General features: G+C 39.5%; 1 protein-coding gene across 4 annotated transcripts in view; it reads left to right on the plus strand.

Annotated features, from left to right (window-relative positions):
• Positions 1–12965, plus strand: part of IPO11 (importin 11) — a 67858-nt gene that overhangs the window by 27632 nt on the left and 27261 nt on the right. For all 4 annotated transcript variants that reach the window (XM_033164678.1, XM_033164676.1, XM_033164679.1 and 1 more), the window contains exons 17-24: positions 2238–2271; positions 2397–2437; positions 3481–3597; positions 4172–4285; positions 5633–5748; positions 6900–6976; positions 9807–9886; positions 12219–12299. In XM_033164678.1, coding sequence (XP_033020569.1) covers positions 2238–2271; positions 2397–2437; positions 3481–3597; positions 4172–4285; positions 5633–5748; positions 6900–6976; positions 9807–9886; positions 12219–12299 — 660 coding nt within the window. The remainder of the gene's footprint in view (positions 1–2237; positions 2272–2396; positions 2438–3480; positions 3598–4171; positions 4286–5632; positions 5749–6899; positions 6977–9806; positions 9887–12218; positions 12300–12965) is intronic.

The raw sequence follows: 12965 nt of genomic DNA on the forward strand, positions 1-12965 counted from the left end.
TTAGAAAGGTCTCTCAAGCTTTAGTTCTGTATAGGCTTACCTGACAGTATGTCCCATTAGTCTCACTTCTGAGTACATGCATAGACCGAGCTGTTTGTGAAGTTTTATTATCTTTGATCATCTCTATACACCTGAAAGATGTAGAAAAGTTAACTATAGTTTTGGATGGAAACTTTTCTAGACCACTCAAGTCCTTACAGAGGAGTAGTTGAATTTGTGAGAACAATCCGCTGTTGTATATATTTGCAGAACGTGCATGCATTAGATCATGGCTCATGCTGCATATTGGAGAAATTTTCCTACTTTGCCAGCAGGCCAATATCTACCATCTGAGGGATCAGTCCGTTGAGTCACATTTGTAGAGCTGTTTTAAATGTCCAGACCAGATTCAGTAGGCAGGGCTTGAGTTGCAATGATCAGTCATTTTCAATGCCCATCAAGTGAGAGTCTTGGATGGGCAAGAGCAACCTGGATGAAAGCCAGATTGCTGTCTAGTACAATATATCTGCTTGTTTGATGGGTGGCCGTTGGTTTTGATATCTTGTACAGTTCTGTCAGTTGATTTCATTTGTCTTTGGTGTTTTCGCAGTGCACATTTAGTAGAATGGATGCAATGATTGCTGATCGTCTTTGGGTGATTGATAGGGAGATATTGGAATGATTGGATGGATGGTAGGATAGTGTGTAATGGTGGATGTCTATGAGGTGTGGGAGAAAAATAGGATGAGTAGTGGTACTGAATGATTTGTGTTTCTGTAGTAGTCAGATTGGTTCAAAGTCTATCTACACCAGATCTGGGTGTTAGTAAGTGGTGCTGCATATTGCGAGTCAGGATGTGCCTTAGCAAGAGGGAGGGTGAAGTGGGAAGGGATACCTGACTCTTTAGATGTTTTCAAGAAGTACTGCTATGTTTTCCTTTAGGGGGATTTTATTGTTTTAATTGTTACTGCAGTTTTTCAGTTCAGTCATTTGTTATATCTATTGTGTATGTTATTTTTGTAAACTGCTTAAAGATTGTATTGGTATTAAATGGTGTATCAATATATGAAACATAAATAAATATGGGACAAAGAGTTGCCTTCTGATTCTGCAGCTCGGTAAAGAAAAAAATTTTGTTCTTCTCATAGTTGAATTGCATAGGGTGAGAAATAGTGGACCATCAATAGACCTGCCAGTACCCAATGTCCATTTCTCATACAATAAGCACTTAAATGTCAAACTATAAATAAAAAATACAATATAATAAATTTCCAGTACTTGAAAACACAGATACATCACATTTGATATATGGATTGGACTCTCGAATTACCGGACTGAGCTGATAAGTTTTACAAGAATAACTACACTGTTCACATTCATGCAAGCAAAGCTGATTAATGAGCCTTTGATAGTTGACTACATCTGCATAGTTTTGCTGTGATCATAAACTTCAGTTTCTTTATATTTTGATTGTGTAATATTTGACCCACCCTTCTGTCTTTGAATATATATTTGCTCTGTATATCTTTAACTTGAACAAAGTATATCCATCTCAAAATCAGTTCAGATTGTGTTCCATTATGAAATTAAAGATATAAAGTTTAGCTATAATGCCGTTTACAGCAGCTGAATTGGTAGTTCTGACTGGCAGCTTGTTCAAATAGCAGGAAGTATAGCCTTGTACAAGGATAAAATTTTAATAAGAAAGATAAAGGCATACAACTGCAAGGCATATCAGTCTGAAGCAAAGCCATATTGCACTGAAAAATTTCCTCCACAGACTTGTTACACAATATTAATTTTCTCTTTCTTAGCCAGAATATCTTCAGTACCAAACAAAAACAACAACCTTCAATTACACTTCCCCTGTGTCCTCAAGTTTGACAATTGAGTACCATTTTGAATTGTCAAATCTGAAACAAAGGTTGTGTGCTCATCACATCAATACACTCATTTTGGATACATTAAAAGGAATTTGGGAATAGAGTGAAAATAAGGTGAAAAACACTTAGTGAAATGTTTAAGGAGAAAATGGTCTCTCAAGTTCTTAAATGTAAAACTTGAATTAAAAGCTCTCAAATAGTTGAATTTGTTACTTTGTGTCTATGTCTTGGCGAAGGAGGGGGAATCAACCAATAGAAATAAAAGATATAGTTTGTTGGACTGTGTATCAACTTTGTGAATACTTTGTGAAAATGTTTTATAAACAAATCTAACTGACCAACATGAGTTGTTCTTGTTTAATTATTTTCTTTCAGGTCCGTATTGAGACAGCAACAACTCTGAAACTAAATATCCTTTTCCTTATTTAAAGTATTCTGTTGTTAACTGAATCGCTGAAATTGCTTTGGTTTAATGTTGCTCATTTCCAAATATTAACTGCACAAATATTTTGGTTTTCCTTAACTGCATTTTACCTGTGGATGACTTCGAATTTAGGACTGATCAGTTTCTACCAGTAAGTGCATGTGACCCCCCCTCCCTGTGCCCCAGTCATGTACTAAATTCAAAAGCAAGTAAAAGCACTTAATTGAAATGCAGTCACTTACTTTGGTGTAGTTAGGATTCAGTAGTGTTTCTTAAGAAGTGAAAACTGAAATTCCATTAGAACATTGCATGAAGAAGTAGGGGTAGAAATTGAGAGTTGTTTCAAATGTTGTATGTGCAAAATTTTACTTGCATAGAACAGCCTTCATCTCTTTCTGAACCCCCCCCCCCTCAAATCTGCTTCAGAGAGTCTTCCCATCCTCTGGAGCAGATTTTGAAGGGGTGCTGGGGAAAGGAGGAGCAAAGTTATGTTGCACAAGCAGAAGTCTCTTGTGCAAGTAGAATGGCACCATTGGACACATCCCTGGATAATGGAAGTCATTTGTAGGATCTCTAAAATATGCTCCTGCTCTGTATATGATTAGCATCTTGTGGACCACACTGACATTGCATGGTGGGATTACTATAGTGTATTCTTAGCAATGTAGTTATTTGGGCTGTTTTTAAGTCTCTGCCTCACCTTCTTAAGCCCTTTCCTGAAGTGCTGGACCTACATTTTGCTGCTTGACAACAGGAAGTCATTTTGTAGTGGGGCATAGCTGCTGGTATTGTGCCGTTAGTAAAGTTTAGAGTAATTAACTGGGCAAATTGAATAGACTGAGAAGAAGGGGCCCATGGAATGGGATGAATAGAGAATGTACAATGTGAGGGAAGAAATGGCAGAGAGAAAGTAAGATGTTGAGGAAAGGAAAGACTGAGAAGAAAGGTGAGGCCTGGGGGCAATATGGTGTAAGTAGTGGTGGATAAGTCAGGATTTGTAGCTTTGGATGTTCTGGGACTTTGGTTCATGGGAACAGAGAAGAGGGATTTAATGTGGCACAGGCCAGTATTTCCCATGTTAAACCGACACTACCCAGATATTTTGTGGCTGGTCCCTAGAGTAATTGAATTAACAGTTAAGAACTGTATCAGTGTCCTTACTAACTCAGACCCATTGTTGTCTTTCCTTTGCAGTATCTGGAGTCTGTGTTTACCCTGCTCTTTCAGCTTCTTCAAGAAGTCAGAGAATGTGACACAAAGATGCAAGTTCTTCATGTTCTGTCTTGTGTAATTGAAAGAGTCAACATGCAAGTAAGTTGGTACCTCAGAGTGTGGAAAAACTGTTGCACTTCTAAATTCATAGGAACGCAAGACTTTGAAACCATTAAATATTGGACTATTTCTGCATTTGCAATTCCAACACTATCCCAATCCCCCTTTAAGCATTTGAACTGTTTGAACCAAATCCCTTAAGACATGTTGAGTAGGTGGGGGAACTTTGATAGTGTGCAGCCACTCAAAGTTCTGTAACAAACACGTCAGACTTTGGAATGTTTTCTCAGGCATTCTCTGTGTGTCCCGATCCTGAACAAGCAAGTCGAAGTTGCTATCTTTAGTAATTTATCACTCACTATACATGGGTTGTGAACGCATTGGTGTTGATTTCCATACAGTTGTAGCACTCCTTATTGTGGGGTGGGGTGGGGGTGGCAACGACCCAAAGCAACTAACAGTAACTGGGGGAAAAGACAGTAAAATTCTAATTTATTCTTCCCTATGAAACCCCCCCCCCAGGTTGTTCCTACAAAATCTTACGTGGAGGGTTGTAATCTATGAGAACTTAAGAGCTAAATACTAAAATTGTACCACTTTGTTTTAATCACAGATAAGACCTTACGTAGGATGCTTGGTTCAGTATTTACCTCTCCTTTGGAAACAAAGTGAAGAGCACAATATGTTGAGGTGTGCTATCCTTACTACCCTAATACATCTTGTCCAGGTAAAATATCTGATGTTTTTTCTTCTTTCCCCTCTCTGATCATTAGCTTGTGCTGTATCTTGTTTAAACTTTAGATAGAGCAAGTGGGAACCCACATCAAAACATTACAACGTACCTTGAACCCCTAAGAAAAGTGCATTCCTCCAATGCTAATCCACCTTCCAAAATATTTATTATAAGTTGTTAGGGCCTTGAGCAGGCTGGCTTTGTCTCTCTCTATGTCTCTCCCCCACTGCCCCTGCTTTCAGTAGCCTAATGTTTCACAGCTCAACTGCCTTCATCCATAAGTTTATACAAGATATTAGTCTGGAATAGCTGCTACTCCTCTGCATACTAATTATTTTCTTGGGTTAGTATTGGCAGTCAGCACAAAATCAACATAGAATGAGTTGAAAGACCTGTTCTTTAAACACGCTGGCAACACTTGCACAAGGTTGTGTCCTTTTACTGTCAATTAATTTATCTGGAATTTAGTTTGGACACAGCTTGCATAGAGTCAATAATATATTTAAACCATTAAGGTTATTACTGGGATTTGATGTGGGTCATTCCTTTAAGGACTTAACCCTGGAATCTGTTTTCTGCACCAGTTAGGAGTCCCTGGGATGTGTAACGCATCATAAGCAGAAGTGTGTCTGTAGAATTTTTACCTGAGTAGCAGTAGCCTGCCCACAAACGCAGGATTAAAATTTAGGTCTGTTTAGTGTAGATTGGCAGGAACAGCCCCCCCCCCTGCTCTTGTCATATAAATCAAGCTCTTTGTGACTTCTAAGTGAAAGCCTGTCCTGTTTTAGCTTAATTCTTTCTAATCTTCATTGGTGAGTGTTATGAGGAAAAAAACATGCCAGCCAGCCACATTGTGATAATTTTTTGTTCTTTAAGAGTCCATTTTCCTAGCAATGAGCCCTTCTGCCCAATCATTCTCTCTTCTGAACTGGAACAAGAGGGCATTGGAGCGTTTACTGGTACATGTTTTGCTCCCATTGCTTCCTGGGAGTTTAATGTAAAACCATAGTGTGTAGTCAGGAGAGGCCATTTCATCAAAAGAAAGTTGTCCAAGCTGAGAAAGCTGCCCTTTTTCATATCTAGTCTGTGAACCAGAGAATACAGTATTGTATCTAATCCTGTTTCTCTGAGGTTCGTATCCCACTCAGCCAAGCCGTATCCAAAAAAACTGACTGTTCCAATTACCTCCAAGTAGAGTCACTTGGCAGCTTTTTATAGCGGCTGGTTACTTATATCGTTCTGTCCTGAAAGCCTTTCCAAAAATTATAATAATCTGTTATCGCTCCCGTTTGTAGCAGCAAGTACTCAGGTGTTCTGATCAATGTGTTATTATTTCTCCAGGGCTTAGGAGCAGATAGCAAGAATCTTTATCCTTTCCTGCTCCCAGTTATTCAGCTAAGCACTGATGTTTCCCAGCCCCCTCATGTGTACCTTCTAGAAGACGGACTAGAATTGTGGTAAGCACTTAGTGCCACTCCCTTCAGAAAACCAGAGCAATTTTATATTTGAATTTGGGTAAGGAATATGACTGGGTTATGTTAAAGGATCAGAATGTGTGGGGAAGGGGTGGTGAGCCTCTGGCCCAGGGGCCTCCTTATCTGGCCCTCAGGATTCCTTTCAGGTCACACCATTGCTCCACAGACCCTGCCCACCACTGGCTCCGCCCTGTGTCCTTCAGTGCTTCAGCCTAGCTGGAATAGGTCCTCGAACTGTGATAATCCTTGTGAGGGGTGTGTATGTGGCTTTTGTCTGGTTTTATATTCTGATTTTATCCTGTGAACTACCTTGAGGCCTGTAAGTATATAAATTCTAACAACAACAACAACAACAACAACAACAACAACAACAACAACAACAACAACAACAACAGTAATGATGTAGCCTGCCCTATGAAAAGAAGAGTCACATTCATTGTGCCACCCATTTATTGTTTTGGCCAGGCCCACCATGGACACGTGCCCCCAGACAGAAATGTGGCCCTCAGGCTAGAAAAGATTCCCCACTCCTGATGAAGGGTATTATATTAGTAAGTCACTGGGGCAGCTACATTTTTTTAATGGGGGGAAAAAACTCCAGCATCTTTTAACCCCCCTTTCCTCCATTCTGATCCAACTGTTCCTTTCTGGTTTTACTGCTGAATTTAATGTACTATTATTGTTTTATTATTATGTTTTGTACACCACCATTATACTTTTGAATGTGGAGCATTTTATACATGGTTTTAAATAAATAAATTTATTTGTAGTCTAGATATCCAAGCATGCTTTTAAATATTAATTTTAAATAATATGTGTAAGTGACAGATTCGGAAACAGCTGACCTTGAGAGTTGACCAGAGTGGAAAGCTTCACTTTTAATAGTTACCATTGACTCTAGGAGCTACAGTATCATCACATGATGATGACCTTCCTATGTAGTTTGACTGATAAAGGAGTTTAAAAACATAATAATGGTCATTGAGTTCTAGGGTATACAGACATAGAAAAGCTACAATACCTGTTGCAGGTCTTTCTTACTTCAGAATACAAACCATAAAATAAGATCTGAAGAAACATATTAATGGAAACAATGATAATTGAGTTTTTTAAATTTTTTCTCCCTTCCTTAGGCTAGTAACATTAGAGAATAGCCCTTGCCTTACCCCAGAGTTGCTGCGAATTTTTCAGAACATGTCTGCTCTTCTTGGTGAGTTATCAGTATTTAAATCTAATATGAACTGCATGGATACCATTTACATTCATAACTTATCTAGCAGTATTTCATGTGCCATGTTATTTACTATTTGTACTTGTTCATATAAGCAGATGAACAAGTACATCTCTTCTAAGGAGGTGCCTAGTGATAAGATCCAACAATTTAAAAACAAACAAACCCTGAATCATATTTTGTACACAATTTGCCATCTTGATTTTACTCTCCTTTCACTCTAATCATTTTCTGGATTCACTCAATATCTCAATATCTGTCAGAAATTCTACTTTTCCCACATAAATTTTGATGTATTCCTTAAAGATAGCTCACTCCTTATTCACTTTTTGTACCATATCTCTTCTTATCCTCCCTGTTAGTTCGGCAATATGGAAGTATTCCATCATTTTAGATAGCCAGTCTTCTTTTAGTTGGGACGCTGCTGCTTTTCCAATTTTTGGCAATCAGTAGCCTTCCCGCCGTAGTTGCATACATAAATACAGGCATACCTTGGGTTACGGCCGCTTCAGGTTGCGTGATTTCGGGTTGCGCACTGCGCCAAACCCAGAAGTAACGGAATGGGTTACTTCCGGGTTTTGGCACTCGCACATGTGCAGAAGCACTAAATTGTGCTTTGTGCATGTGCAGAAGCACAGAATTGCATCACGCGTGTGTGCAGATGCAGCAGCGCAGGTTGCAAACGCGCCTCCCGCATGGATAGCATTTGCAACCCAAGCATCCACTGTATTGGTCTGACCATTCTTTTTATTTCCTCTGACATGATACCTAGGAAATGTCAGAAGTTCTCTAAAGGTCTTAATCCAACCCTGGGTGTATTTTATTTTTTGATCAGTTTTGAATTTGGCTCTCAAATTTCCACTACTGTATTAAACAATTGCCAGAATAATGATGACATGTATTTTTTTTAATCTCTAACATTGTTAGCACTTGTTTTCATAGAGTAACTATGGCTGCATTTAGACCAACTTCTGATGTGAAGATTTCTCCCTTTTCTTGCTGTTTTTTGCACTTGGACAGACACTGATCTCAGGGGTTCTTCCTCTGGGCAAGAGGGCAAAAGCAGGTGCGAATTACCTTTAGAGGTGATTGATTTACAGCTTCATCTGCTGCATTTCCTCCAGGCCAGCACATTTCACAGCAGCATGTGATGCAGTGTAATGTGGGTCGAGGGAGGACAGGAGTTGTGAGATTTTATCAGACATTTCCCCAATACTTTAAAGCCAGTCTTTACATACACAAGTGCTTGAAACATTTTTTTATTTAAACTTGGGGAAGAGTTTTCAGGATGTTGAAAAGTGCCCATTAAACATTCACTGTTCCCCTTCATCTCTGATGCACAGAGATAATATGTGCTGGTGCTTCGGTAGCTAAAGCAGCAACATTCTCGTACAAGAGGGAGGCACCAGCAGGCTCCAGAAATCCCCAGGTTTTACAGAAGTACCCTAGGTAGGAAAGTCCAAAATGAGGATCGAGCATGCTCGGTTATCCAGCAGTGCTTCCTGGCTGTTGGGAAGGGGGGCGGGAACTGATGGCTGGAATGGAACGGAGTGTCGTGGAGGAGGACGTGGCTGGCTGAATAGAAAAGGGAATAGGATCGCTCCACACTGCAGCATTTTGCACCAGGTCCCCACTTCGGAAAATAGATGGACACACACAGTCATGACAATAACGGATGGAAATGTACTCATCATAATCTATCATAGTGACAGTTTGAGTTGACAGTACAACCTTAAATAGGTCCATGTAGGTAATGTAGCCTCCAGCCTGAAAATAGATGGGAACCATAGTTCAGTAGTAGAGCATATACAGGTTCGGTCCTTGGCATCTCCAGGCCAGGCAGCAGGTAATAGGAGAGACCTCTGCTCTGCTGACCAGAGGAGATGGTCCTGGGATAGATGGGCAAATCGTCCGATCTGGCATAAAATAATTTGCTAGTCCTCTCAATTATTTCTAGAATTCTCTTTGGCTGCATTGCAAAGCATAACTTTTTAGAAAGCTTTTAATGACATCCAGTTGAGTTGATCTAGGAAAAGAGCTCTGATTTCAGCAAGCGTTCTGTTTTCCAGAGATCCAAATGAGATGTTCACAATTAGGTCTGCGAATTAACTCAGTTATCCAGACCTACTTGGCCTGCTTTGTATAAGCAAGTTAATTGGGTCACTTGGATCAGTAGTTTGGAAAACCACCAGCGAGTAGCTGAGTTCAGCAGTTGAGTCTGGCACAATGTGGTTCTTTCACAAGAATTAATAGTTTGCTGCTGCTCCTCACCAGCAAACTCTCCCTCGTGAGCAGTTGTACAGTTTTATGTGTGCTTTCCAGCGGTAGCTGATGAAAGGAGGAGAATGCTCTTTGCACATTGCAGTTACAAACTAGACTTGAGAAAGTAGCAGTTATCATGAGATAGTTTTCACATGGACATTAACAAGAAAGTTTTTTTTTTATTCATCCTGCTGAACTGTGGCTGTAATTGTAATGTAACAGCCTTTCTGTTACATTAGTCCAAGGTACCAATTAAATTGTAAGTGAGATTTATGCACTTATTTCTAGGGCACCAATACCTCATTTTTAACAGTATATATATATGTTTAGGTTTCTGATTAATTGACTTCAGAGCTTGTCACTTGGATGCTCGGAGTATGAGTGGAGAACCTTAGGTCTATATTTTCATGTGAACATAAATATGCATGGGTGATGGTAGAATACATTATAAGAAAAAAATACAGATAAATACAGTGTGATAATATTTGTTATGGTGGTTTAGACTGTGGCAAAGATCCTAACATGATGTGATGTTTATTTTTTGTAGAACTAAGTTCGGAAAACCTCAGAACCTGCTTTAAGATTATCAATGGCTATATCTTTCTATCTCCATCTGAATTTCTTCAGGTATGTGTAAAGTCGGATTCATTGTAACATATTCTCTGAAACTCTCTAAGCACAGTTTTGCTTTATTTATGGTAGCTCACTGTGCCGGCCAACTTTGCTTTTAGGCAAAGTGAACACCTCAATACTGTCTAGGACTATATTCAGAAATAACATAAAGTCAAACCATAGTTTGGAATTATATCTAAACCATGGTTTGCAGGAAGCTGCCAAAGAAGGATTTCAAAACATGGTTTGAAGCTGGGGTGCTTTGTATGGTTTGTTGTTTAGAGTGAGTGAATTTATGAAGTGCTCAGCCGATGGAAAATTATACAAGTAGCACTACACCATGGTTTGCCTGCTCTACACCTGGAAGCTCAACATCAGTTTTAATACATTGCCCACTGCAATTGCTTTATTTTTAGCTCTGCCAAATTGTTTCCAGTGAATTGGCGGTGATCAGAGTCAGACCAAAAGAAAAATAATTCGGAATAGTTTAATTAAATCACATCAGACAAATGATGAAAATGTGTGGATGCAGCAATAACTGAAATATAATAATAAAATTAACGTACAGATGGAGCATATGTGAGTTAGTCATGGATAACTTAAGTCCATATACTCTGAGTATGATTTAGTATTTTTAACTTTCTGCTGTTTCACAAAATTTATATACTGCCAGATTGTAACAAAACACCTAAGCAGCTTACAAGAAATATTAAAATTATCACTAAACCAGGTAAACAGTTAAAACAAATTAAAACCAGCAGTAAGCTAAAAAGATTAAGGCACATCAACATTTATGCGTCTAGAAAGACCTGCCTAAGCAGAAATGTTTTAAGCAGGCGCTGAAAAGAATATAGCTTAGTAGGATACCCACCTGTATGATAAAGCACCTGTGTACTATTTGCACAGCCAATTAAATAGTTTATTATTTTGTTGATTACAATGGATGATTTGCTTGAAAACAGAATCTTTGTTCCTGAGTGCCTCTGTTCCTTCTGTTGATTACTGCTGCTATTAATTCCTCATATTTATAGTTATGGTGCTAACTTTATCAACAATAGGCTGCCCCAGAATCCTTTCGTTTTAAATTGGGGGAAGCATATAAAGTACTGTACTTTATCATAATATCACCAGGATTTCTGACTGCATACTCCTCCAGTTTCAAAATCCCACTGCACATGTGTAAGGTTTTCAGTGGCTGCTCATGAGTAACCAGGCTGACGCAGAAACTTCTGAAACTAAGTTTCTTTATTGTGCAGATATATACAGTGCAGCTAAGAAAAAGACGTCCAGCTCATCCTTCGGCAGAGTCCGGGAATGACCCCTTCCGGTTCTTTGCCCAGCACAAAAGGCGCGGGATGTGGAACCCCCGCCTCCCCCCTCTGCGCCTTTCCCCCCTGCGCAAGTGGGGAGATGGAAGAGGTCCTCCCCTCCAGGCTCTGCGCGGTGTGAGGGCTCTCCTTGCCTGCCAGAACCCTCACTCCTACTTCCCATTCCCATCTCTCCCTCCCCATTAGAGGGATCACTGCCTTCCTCACTGGAGGAAGAGGAATTGCTCAGCAATTGAGGCGGGGGCTCGCGATACTGACAAAGCCCTGGCAACTCCCTGCCTGCTTGCGAGGGCAGCCCCCTGACAACATGGGAAACTTAGAGGTGGCAATTGAAGCTTGTAGCTCCGCTTGCTATGAGCATGTGCTAATGATGATCATAGGTGCTAGTGTTTCTCAAATGTTAAAGTATTTTCAGAAGATGACTATTTTCCACTACCTCCTATCAGCCCTGCCCCCCACAAAAAATTATCTTCCTGGCTGAATTAGGATCCTGGAGATGCACAAATTTCCCAGGCAGGTACTGGGACTTCTTTCTGCAGCCCCTTCTCCCATTCAGAAATCTGTTCTAGGGTGTGTGTGTGTTGTTGCTCACTCTGGAGCAGTGTGCAATGCAATATGAAGGAATGACCAATATAACTTTTGTGTTCATCATGCAAGAGTATTCTCTGTTTAGGTATGGGTCTCTTTGAGTCTGAGCTGTAGTAAGTCAAAGCGAATAGTTTTCAGTTCTTGAAAAAATTCTAAGCCTAAGATTATATTAAAATCAAATGGAGAAGGAGCATCTACAGTTGGTGACAAATGGTTATTATGATTACCTTTTCTCCAATGAGTTCAAGATGGCATACATGGTTCTCCTCCTCATTTTCATCCTCACAACAACCCCGTGAGGTCAGTTAGACTGAGAGATAACAACAGCCCCAAGGTCATTTGTTCATGTAAACGTCAGACTTTTTGAAGTATAAGATTGGTTACAGAATTGTGCATGGTGTGTGTATTGATTTGTGTTATTTTCATTTTAGGTCTACGCAGTGGAACTTTGCAAATCGTTTTGTGAGGTCTTAAAAGATATAAACATGGATGGTCAAGTTCAGGTTCTGAAGGTAAAGGATTAATTTTCCAGTTTATTCTTAAAATATGTTTGGGTTCAAGAACAGCCAAAATTACTGTATGCGCACATTTGTTTCATCCTATTTTCATGTCTGATTTTGTAGAATTTTTAAATAGTACAATAATACATTGTTTATATTGCAGTAATTACACTACACAATGGAATCTGCTTACGAGATTTGGAATTTAAATTTTGCTGTTGTTGGAAGTTTTAAAACTTTAAATTTTCGTCTAGTAACTTCATTGAATATTAATGAACAACCCTGGTGAAGACTTTACTCTCCTCACCATGTCAAATGAAGTTTATTTGTTTTAGGGGAGGGGTGGGAAACGTTTGACCCTCCAAATGTTCTGCTTTACAACTCCCATCAGCCCAAGCAAGCATGGCCAATGGCCAGGAATGATGGGAGTTGTGGTTCAGTGACAGCTGAAGAGCCAGAAGTCCCTCACATCTGTTCCAAGGCATAGGTAGGCACTTCATCTACAATTACAATCATATACTTTGTGTACCCATCTTTCCAAATCACAGAAGGCATCTATTTAGGGAAGGGAGTATTCAAAGAATTTAGTTCGAAAGGCCAAGAGCAAGGGAGGAAAAAACCTCTTGCTTCTAAAATTATTTAAAATAATTTATAAGCTGCTGAATCAAAGACTCCCTA

The sequence above is a fragment of the Lacerta agilis genome, chromosome 11 (assembly GCF_009819535.1).
Source record: "Lacerta agilis isolate rLacAgi1 chromosome 11, rLacAgi1.pri, whole genome shotgun sequence".
In the NCBI taxonomy this organism is placed as follows: domain Eukaryota; kingdom Metazoa; phylum Chordata; class Lepidosauria; order Squamata; family Lacertidae; genus Lacerta; species Lacerta agilis.